At 48.5% G+C, this 10,403-nt stretch overlaps 1 protein-coding gene across 1 annotated transcript; it reads right to left on the bottom strand.

Annotated features, from left to right (window-relative positions):
• Window positions 1-2,000: 2,000 nt before the first annotated feature.
• Window positions 2,001-8,034, bottom strand: LOC132261103 (zinc finger protein hangover-like). The gene is made up of 5 exons (XM_059759660.1): window positions 7,753-8,034; window positions 7,014-7,343; window positions 6,910-6,951; window positions 3,986-6,279; window positions 2,001-3,899 (listed from the first exon to the last, which is right to left on the bottom strand). Exons 1-5 carry the CDS (start codon window positions 7,888-7,890, stop codon window positions 2,003-2,005), a joined length of 4,701 nt encoding a protein of 1,566 aa, XP_059615643.1. The 5' UTR covers window positions 7,891-8,034; the 3' UTR covers window positions 2,001-2,002.
• Window positions 8,035-10,403: the final 2,369 nt, after the last annotated feature.

Genomic DNA, 10,403 nt, shown 5'->3' with positions numbered 1-10,403 from the left:
AGCAGAGTTACCAGAAACTCCAAAGACTACCATAAATTACTCGCAATGCTTTTCTGGACGAAATTGAAACAATCAGTCTTTCTGCAGAACAATCACAATTAGAAATACTAAATATTTGAGTACAAATATTAGTGTATTTCGTTATAATAATAAAAAATACTCGAGAAACCCTTAAGTTTAAGCGAATAATTCTGTACTGACTTGCGAATTTCTTACCTTTCTGACCGCCATAGAATATTTTTTTTACAAATCATCGCGATGTGAAACAATCGAAGGAAGAGTTTAGAAAAACAAGGGAAAACTGTGATCAGGGACAATCAAGTGTAATTTTTTTTTGTTGAAATTGTGGCGTCTTGAAAACCGTTTTGAAAGCAAACATAATTAAAAGATGGTTGATTTGTATTTGAGGAAAGAGTACTTGAACATTATTATTCTCCATAATTCTTTTTCCATACTGTTGTTTTTTTTTGTTTCATCATTCCCACATTATTTCTCAAGACAGTATAGAGTTTTTTCTACCTTCTTTCATGACAAATATAATCTAAGGTAATAATTAAATTCTTAATTGTAATTATATATTAAAGTGTAATTGTAGTAGATTGTAAAAAGCAAAACTAGTTTGTAAGAGTTCGTTTTACATTTAATAAATTTTAATATTTTATTTTATAGTAAAATACTTTTTTCCTCGTTTCTATTCTACGTGATTATCTTTGTTCTTTTAAAATCTGCTCCTTCAATTTCTTTCTACACTTCCAACTGGGCCTCTAATACATGATTCTTTTCATTTCATCATTACTAAACTCTTGTATTTTTTTTTCTTCTTTAATTTTCTTCCTGCTTTTTTTTATCTTGTGAAAAATGCCCATTTCTAAATTCTCTCTATAATGAATTCCTACCATTTCTACAAATACACAACGACATGACATTATATTGAAACGCCAAACTATAAAGAGAAGGTACAACACGAATTTCACGACACAAAGCATCAACACATTGTGTGCTTCTTCTCTAATCTAACCACTTATAATCCTATGCATTTTCTCAAGTGTAAAATCTCCATAGCTTATATAGACAGAGTTTGCATTGAAGTTTAAACTAAACCATAACTAAATTTGAAACTCTCCTTTCACTTTTCCGAATACTTCCATTAATCTGTTTCCTTATATTTAATCACTTAATCATCATTATATCAATAGATTTCAAATTACGTGGCAGGTAACTCTGGGAAGAATTCCCTTTCCCTCGTGTGTAATTCCACTCTTGTATTCCATTTCTGCAGAGCACATACTTTTTTTTCTCCTCCTCCTCCTTCTTCATGAAATTCATGTGATAAATTGTCAGTGGAAATCCAATTTCATTAATATTTAAACTCCTCTATATTTCCTCATAATTCTCTATCTCACTACCAGCTTAATGTGATGCTTAAATACATATTTTAGCGCGTAAATGTTACCATTTAAGTAGAATTTTAGTGCATGGTTTCTCTTAGTTGATAGATAAAGAAAAAGAAAAACAATACAGAGAAAATCTTTTTATAGCCTAAATCACTTCATAAATCTACATGAAATTCCTTTTCGATATAATTGAAGAATTATATTGTAAAAATCTTCACGAATGGCGTGAATACACACACACACACATCTTATACGTCTAAGTATGTCGCATTGCATCCTAAGCAATGCTCTTAAAATGTATCTCTTTATATATATATATGAAAATAGTACTTGAGGAAAGTGAGAAGAGAGTTTGGAAACTGTATCATTATTCATGCAAAACCGGTGGATTTTCCTCAATATGGAAAGATGTTTACGCTCTTCAGCACATTTTTTCTGCGTGGAAATAAATGCAGTGGAGTCCAAACTGGGCTGCTTCTCTTTACAGGGGACAACTTACAGCCCACATTTGCATTTCACTGTATATAATTTCTGAGTATATCAAGAGGAAGTGAGACTCACATTAGGAAGCCTCACTGTGGCGCCAGCAGAAGGAAGACAAGCTGCTCCTATTCATGCATCAATCGCGCATGGTCTTTCATCTGCTGGGCATCAGCGAAGAACACCTGACACTTGGAGCACTTCCACTCCGTGGGCATCCGATGAGCCTCCATGCACTTGATAGAGGCGAAGTGGCTGCGATGAGGCGTGTCACACAGGCGACATTTGTACACAATGGCCTGGGCATCGGATTTCTCGTCAGTGGATGAAATCTCCACCGTCTTCGGCTCAATCTCATCCGCATCGATGTACTCCTCCATGAACTCCTCATCCTCATCATTGAAGTTCTCATCTTCAGCCACACTCTCGTCCTCGCTGTCCTCAATCACGTCATCATCGTCCTCAATCACATCCTCGCCACTCTCATCCAGGTCGTCATCATCAGAGTCTGAACCCACGACCTCCTCCAGTAATTGACTGTCTTGAGGATCTTTCTTCACCACCACTTCCTCCTCATCATCCTCCTCCTCCTCCTCTTCGGCCTCCGACTGGGCAGTCTGCTTGGCCACCGGCACAGGTGACGGCGAATTTCCCTTCACCTCCTCATTCCCAATCGTGGCTGTCCCATTAATGAAATGTGATGTTACATGGCGACGGAGTTCTGCCGACGTCTTGAAGAACACCTGGCACAGATCACACGAGTGTTTGTCACCCTCCCTCTCCTCCGCGTCACTCATCTCGGGCGAACTCTCAGCCACAACGTCGTCCTCCACCATCACTTCCTGCGCCTTCGCCTCTGAGCTGTTCTCCGGCTCCTCCTCATCCTCCACCTCTTCAATATCATCCTCCGCCCTGTCGCCCGTGCTATTCAAATGTGTGATCATGTGCTGCAGCAATCTCTCCTTCCGCGTGAACATCTTCCCACAAATCTCACAGTTCCACTCGAATGTCGTCGAGGGCTTCTGATTCTTCGCATGTCCCATCTTGTGCTCAATCCACTCGATGTGCGTGTCAAAACTCTTGTTGCACGCACTGCACTCGCGCTCCTTCTCAATAAACACCCCCGGATTCACTGCCTCGCGATTCATGCGCGACTCATTGCGCTTGTGCACCTCCACAATGTGCCGCCTCAGATTATTGGCACTGGCGAACTTGGAGCTGCAATACGGACAAACGGGTGGCTTCGAGGGCAGCGGCCGGAATCGCTTGGCTCTGCTCGGTGGCAATGTTCCCGGTTGCCAGATATTTCCCGGATCTGTCACCTGACGCCCATCAGGTGACCTAAAGTGCCACCCACGGTGCACCTTGAGGGCACTCAGCAGAGAGAAGGTCTTGGGGCAAATGTCACACGAGAACTCTCCGTCGTTGTTCAGCAACGAGTTGCCCCAGTTGGACGGCTGATCAGATTGCTGCTCCAGACTGTCACTGAGCGCTGTCACCAGGAGTGACGAACTGAACATGCTATTCTCCATCTCGTGAATCCTCAGGTGTTTGCTTAGTGGTGACTTGTCCTGGAACTTCCTGCCGCACACGTGGCAAGAGTACTTTCCCGTGTCACTGCCTGCCTCCTCGGCATCGCCACTAATTCCATCCAACAGACTCTTCTTCGCCCCACCGTGCGTCTTCAGATGATACCCAAGCTCCGTCTTGTCATAGAACACCTTGCTGCACACCTCGCACGGCGACGGCATCTGTGGACGCGGGTGCTTCTTGTGTCGGTGCACCCACAAAGACTTCCTGGTCCCATACACATTCCCACAATCTCTGCACGTGTAATCCGTGGAGTCATGCTCCTCGTGGGTGTTCATGTGAATCGTCAGCTTCTTGTTGGAGTTGAAGTTCTCATCGCAGTAGCGGCACTGGAACCACACCTCGATTGGCGTGTAGTCCGGCAGCGTCTCATTGTGGGAATCCCCATCCTTGACCACACTTGACTGTTCCGCCGATTCATCAAGATCCGGCAGACTGTGAAAGAAAAATAATTAAAAAATCATCTCCTAACTGAACAAAACTGCTACATTAATTGACTTGCAAATGAACAATAAACTCACTTTGTCACTCCATGAACTGTGTTGATGTGATCCCGCAGTTGCTCCACACTCCTGTACACTGTATGGCAAATGTTGCACTCAAAGTGCTGCTGATCCGCAGATCCGCCCTCTTCCTCCTTCACAGATATATTGTGCGTCCTGAACATGTGCACACGCAGTCCCTTCTCATTGCTGAATTCCGCCGGACAGAGATCGCAGCTCACAAACTGACAATCATTAATCTGGTGCTCAATAAGCAAGTGATTCTTGTACCCAACCTTGCTGCTGATCCTCTTCTGGCACACGCGACAACGCATTCTGGAGTTGTAGTGCAGTGGCTTCTGCGAAATTCCCGGCTCACCTGTCAAATCCACCGACACATCAGCCTTCTGGGGACTCGTTTGGGCCGTTTGCGCACCACTGCCGCTCTTCTGTGCACTTTCACGTGGCTTCGCAATGATCTCCACACCGTCCAGATGCAAATTGAGTGCATCCACGACTGATTGCGGATCCAGTGGCTCCAGCTTCACTTCAACCTCCGTCTTGGTGATCTGCTTGAAGAGCGCCTCGTCGCTGTCGAGTACAAGATGCGTGGTCATGGTGTGATACTGCAGACCCTCTTCTGTGTTGAAGGACGCCTTGCAGATGCCGCACGAGTACACCTTCAGCTTCGTGTGGGTGGCCAGGTGAGTCTCAAACTCGTCGCGCGCCTTTACGGTGAAGTCACACTGCTGGCACATGAACTTATCATGGCTCGTCTGATGCTCAATCCACGCCTCCTTCTTCTCGAACAGCTCCTTGCACTCCCTGCAGCTAAAGCTGATGGGCTTCACCTTGGTCAAGCTCAACTCACCATGAGCCGTCTTCACGTGCTCTCGCAATTCAGTTTGCCGTGCGAAGCCCGTCTGGCAAATCTCGCAGTGATAAGTCTTGGGCATCTTATCTGGATGCTTCGACTCCATGTGCCTCAACACATTGTAGTAGTTGTTATACTGCTTATCGCACACGGGACAATTCTGGGCGCTCTTCGAGTTGGGCTGTCCACTCTCCTCCACCTCCTTGAAGTCATCCTCACCATTCTGACTGGCCATCTGTGCGTTAGCCTGCTTCTGAATCGTTCCACGGCCCAATTTTGTCAGATGCGTCGCATACACGTGCTCCAGAAACTGCGGATTCGAGTCAAAACGCTCCTCGCAGTTGCCACAGATCAGAAACACCAGACACTCCATATTTCCGAAATGCTTCTTGCGCTGACTCGCCTCCTCGAATGTGGCCTCACAATACGTACAGTTGCCCGTCATCGGATCCCGGAAGTTCTGCGCATCCGGATGACTCTCATTGACGTGCGTGCGGAAGTCACTCTTGAGCCGGAACTGCTCAGTGCACAGCTTGCATCCGTACGCCTTATTGGCCAGGATCTCTTTCGGTCCAATGCGACCCGAGGGCGATGATGTGTGAAACACCTTGGAAATTGACGTGTCCGCCATGTAGAGCGTGTACAGATTCAGGCAATTCTTCTTCTTCAAGTGCGCTATAAACTGTCCCTTCGTCTCAAACTGCCTGAGACACTTGAAGCACATGTTGCGCGGCAGAGACAAAAAGCGCTTTCGCATGTGAGACATGAAGGTCTTGTACGTGAAGTACTTTCGATCGCAACACTTGCATTTCATATCTTGATACTGGCCAAGAAACTTCAGATTCCGCCTGATGAATGCCAACTTGTTCTCCGTGAGGAGATGCCGATACTTCTCGGGCTTCGTGTAGTCCCACTCTTCGGGCACCGGCTTTGTGGGCTTCTTCAGCACCGGAACCGACGGTTTTACATCGTCTCCACTCGTCACCGAAGCGGATCCACTCGCTTGACCACCACCGCCACTGCCCTGCTCTCTCTTCGGCAGCATGATGAGCGGCGGCGGCGGCTTTGGCATCACCGTGATGTCCCCATTCTCTGTCGATATCTTAATCCCATGGATGTTCCTCTCGTGGCGACGAGCATTGGCGCGATTGGAGAATTTCATCTGACAAATCTGACACCTGGCCGGAATTGAGGGCTGAGTCTTGCGCTTCAGCAGCGCCTGAAGCCCACCGCTGAACGGCATGGAGGAGTCCCCGTCCTCCATCTCCTGGTCGTACTCCTCCAGATCCGTGGCCAGATAGTTGTAGGGATTGACATGGTTGATATGCGTGAGACCGAGAGATGTCAGTATTGGTGGTCCCTCGTCATTATGCGCAGAGTCATTCTGGTACTCCTCCTCCGAGTCGTTGTCAGCGAGAAATTGACTCGGATCGAGCTCCATGTTGACAGTGACTGGACCCTGGAATTCCCAGAAAAATCAGCATTACTACGCGGTTAGTGACTCCCACTGCCAGGACATCGCAGCGTTTCTCTCTCTCCATGACCTACATGCACTCGAGTATTAATATCATTCGTCCATCCTTTTACATTTCATTCATGGAAACGATGGAAACGCACAAAGTGACCCAAATTGCATGTCGCATTTTTTTTTAATCAAAATTCCTGCTGCACAACAAATTGCAGAGTTCCTGGGAAAACGTTTCAATTTGATAAAACTTAGAATATTGCATTTCACCCAATTTAGCAGAGCATTTTCCATTTTTCCCTTGAGAAACAGTCGTTTCACACAGTTTTTTACACCATAAAATAGGAAAAATTAATATTTTTCACAGCACCTGGACTGATCCACTGTGTGTGTGGTGTAATTAATTAAATACTTCTAGAGTCTCTTCGTGAAATTAGCTCCCGATAAATTCCCTTTGCTGCCGCTATTTCACCACGCCAAGAGATCTTTGCCTGGAATTCTTCCAAAAGGCGTCCCGCTGAGTTTATTTCTACCTCTCACTCTCTCAGCCGCTCTCTCAACCCTGACTATTCCCAGGAAGAACGCCCTAAGCTCTCTTTGTAAGATAAAAGCAAAACACTTTACCTCCTGCTCCTCGTCATCCTTGGGCTCCTGCTTGATGAAGCTCTGCAAGTGAAGGGAATTTGTGAGGCTTCAAAGGAGATTTCTACAAGATTTCCAATACTCACGTCGCTCTCTGCCACACTGGGACGCTGGGAAGCGCTGGCAGAGGCGCTCTTGAGTTGCTTCTCCGGATAGAAATCCTCATCTGCAGACCCCTCGTGGGTCCTCTTGGCCGTCACCCGCTGATCATCGCCCTCGGCGGAGTGGCGGCGCTTTTTGGCCGCGCTGGAAGCTTCCTCGCGGGCGCTGTTGAGCTGCCGCTGGAGCTGGCAGGTCAGCCACGTTTTCTGCTTCCGCTGGGCGGCGTAGCAGCGATTCTTGAAGCTCTGCCATGAGTTCAAGTAGCTGATGCACGCGTGACAGATGCGCGACGAGAGACTGTCGGACTGATGAACCTGGCCAGGAGAGAGAGAGAAAGAGGCGGTGGTGAATAAAATCCGGCGACGGCGCCACTGAGCTCGAAAATGAGGCCAAGAAAGAGTGTGTCCACTTGTCCGAGAGATGAGAGCGGAGCTCATGAGGCTCGGGGTGGCCAGCATGAAGAGGCCGAAGCTCTGACACGCCGAGGTGAATCATCCATGTGGTTGTGCGGAGTCACACAGAGAAGCCGTGCGCGATTCGAGCAGCGAATCAATTCACCACACATTCCTCCCGTCTTCTCAGCCTTGTGCTCTGGGCCTGGGAGTCGCTCTCGGCTGGCCTCAGACGAATCCAAGATGGTGGCCGCCGCATCGCCCGACCCCATCCCTGGCTTCCGGCCGCCCGTTCGCGTCCGGGAGGTTGGAAAAATCAATATCGCCTCACCTTTATATTGACACACGCCAGAATTTTCATCGCCAGCGCCTCCCGGTCGGCAGCTGCTGTCGCGAATATGGAGACACACTCATTGTCCGGGGCCAAGCAGAGGCGGCAGCCCCGCTTGATGCCCATCTCACCCTCCATCACACCTCTCACACTATCCACGTACCCTCGCGGGGGCTTCTGCACTCCACTTCCTCTCAGAAACGCGCTCAGTCCGCACCAAAAGTCCTCCGCTTGAAAAAGGTCAGGAGAGAGACGGTCTCCGCGCTACTCTCCGTTCAACACTGCACTGACATCTTGCCCACAAACTCGCTAGGTGGCATGAAAGTTCACCGCACACACCGCTAGCCGTCCCGCTCGCACCCGAGCGGTTGCGCCGCTCCAGGCCAACCACTCGCCTCCGCTGCCGTCTCGCTCGCGTGCTCGCGCGCGATTCAAGAGTAGGCCAGGGAGTTTGCCTCCACAAACGGGCAGCAGGAAGGAGGGAATGGTGACCCAAACCACGAAATGCACCCCAACAGGAAATCCCTGGAAAAGCCACCTCAGAGACGCCCTCGAATCCGTCCCTGGTGCGCTGTGGAGTGTCTCCGTGGATGCCTGCTGGTGTCGCCGAAGACGCCCGACCGATACCACCAATACACTGGCACAGGCGGTGACTTTCTCAGGTGAAGGACAGGCAAAAAGAGTCCCTCGTGGAGTGGCTGGACTGGCCAGAGAGATCGCGCTGAATCACTCTTTGCCGGATCTCTCGGCTCTGTGTTGGTATTAATAGCCATGGCATTTCGCACAGGCCATTTATGTGCATCTCGCCACCGCGATCCGGATTCGATCGGCAGATGCCCTGGCGCGCCTGCAGATGCCAAGGGAAGCGATCGGTCGCAACAGAGGCGAGTTTTCAGTGGAAACCGCCAGAGAACAAAGATGAGGTTTCATGGGAAGGCATGGCGAGAGACGGTGAGATGAGCGCAATCTCGCGCATTCCATCAGGCTCAGTTATATGCACGCCATTCACAGACAACGAGTCCCTTTCCCTTTATGTTTTACATCCTTATAATTATAATAATTACATACAATCCTTCTAATCTCTCTACATGGCTTGAGGTTTTCTATTTGTATTTTTTTTTTATTGAAAATTAATGTACAACGATTAAAAAAGTAATCTCAGAGAATACTTAACAAAAAATTGTCTTAAATTGCAAATGCAATTCGGGCTTTTAAAAGCTCAAGAAACTCCCAGACACTCCTTAAAGCAGCCAATTATTGCTGAAAAGTTACCCGACGAGACGTGAAGCACGGCGAGAGCGTGTGGCTGCGCCTCTGCCGGATCTCTCCACCTTGCCAAACACACACCAAATCTCCGCTCCGCACACAGAGAGCAACTCAAGTGGCGTTCCCTGCGTGCTGTTCCGCTGGCGTGGTTCGGCTCCGAGAGACGACACTGTCGAGCTGCCGCCTGCGAAACGTGAGTCCGACGAGCGTCCCAAAAAATCGATAGCTAGGCATCAGCGATTCACTGGGAGAAGCGGCCAGAGCGTCACTCCTGGGGTGGCGAGCGCTGTATCTGAGAAAATCTCCACCGCTCAGTCCCCTCGCTGTGTGTGGGCGGGCATCCCACCCCACGCTGGACATGCCACACAGCCTGAGTGGGCGCCGAGAGCAGGGCGACGACGCTGAGGAGTCCCTCTCTGTTCACCTCTCGCCAGAAGACACCCCGGAGATGCCACGCTCTGTCGTTGTATGCGGCCCTCCGTCCGACCACAATAGCGCTGCCGCGCGCCGCACTCCGCGTCCCTCCGCGCCGGGCCAGCCTTCACGGACTCCGTCGAGCAGCAGCGCACTCAACATCTGCGAGAGCGAAGCCCACATTTTACCTGTGCCTCCACAACACAGCCTTCCATCGCTCCGGCGAGGCATGATAAAAAGGCACACGAAACTCTGGCGAGTTCACATGGTCTCTTTTTTTCCTCTTTCTCATCTCTCGTTCCTCCACACCTCATCTCGAGCGCTCTCCCAGCTCTCTGGCCACATTCAGTTCACTTTCATCATCATCAGCGCGCCTCTGGATTTGTGTCAGGGCAATTGACTCGTCAACTCCATCGCCAAGTCCTCCAAGCCCAGCAATTTCGCTGCCCAGATTCATCCTACAGAGAGCAAGAGAGCGAGAGAGAGAGAGAGAGATAAACAGTCACTATCTGACCACATTCACTCATTTTCCATCCACTCGCGAGCTCGTGGAAGGCAACATTGGAAGAGAGCATTGGAAAAATGCTCAAGCACAACCACTGGCGCTTTATGTGAGCTCTGAAAGCATGTGCGAAATGCTCGCATCGCGGAGGGTTTATCAGTTTCAGAAAAAGAGGAAGTTTGAAGCCGGTTTTTCAACACATCCCAGCGAACACATTACCATTAAATCAGCATGTTTTCCAGTTGATTTTATGCTCGTAATCGAACAGCTTCCATATGAAAAAGAACTCAGATAATGTATGAAAATGGAACAATGAAGGAAAGAAAACATGCTCATATTTGATCACAAAATTGAGCAAATTTTTCATGAATTTGACCAAAACCAAGTGCTTTTGTGAGCAGATCTTTGAGCACAATGAAATTCTCACATAAATGTAATTTTTACGTCCAATAAAATACTCATTTTCAAG

The sequence above is a fragment of the Phlebotomus argentipes genome, unplaced genomic scaffold (assembly GCF_947086385.1).
Source record: "Phlebotomus argentipes unplaced genomic scaffold, Phlebotomus argentipes genome assembly scaffold_18, whole genome shotgun sequence".
Lineage (NCBI taxonomy): Eukaryota > Metazoa > Arthropoda > Insecta > Diptera > Psychodidae > Phlebotomus > Phlebotomus argentipes.
The sequence above is the reverse complement of the archived record's forward strand: the minus strand, read 5'-3'. Positions and strand labels throughout refer to the sequence as shown.

Coding starts and splice junctions, on each gene's coding strand:
- LOC132261103 (XM_059759660.1), bottom strand. CDS start 7,890: ATGGAGGGTGAGATGGGCATCAAGCGGGGCTGCCGCCTCTGCTTGGCC. Junction 6,952..7,013: donor CCAGTGTGGCAGAGAGCGAC/GTGAGTATTGGA, acceptor CTTCACTTGCAG/AGCTTCATCAAGCAGGAGCC. Junction 6,280..6,909: donor AGGATGACGAGGAGCAGGAG/GTAAAGTGTTTT, acceptor TGGGAATTCCAG/GGTCCAGTCACTGTCAACAT.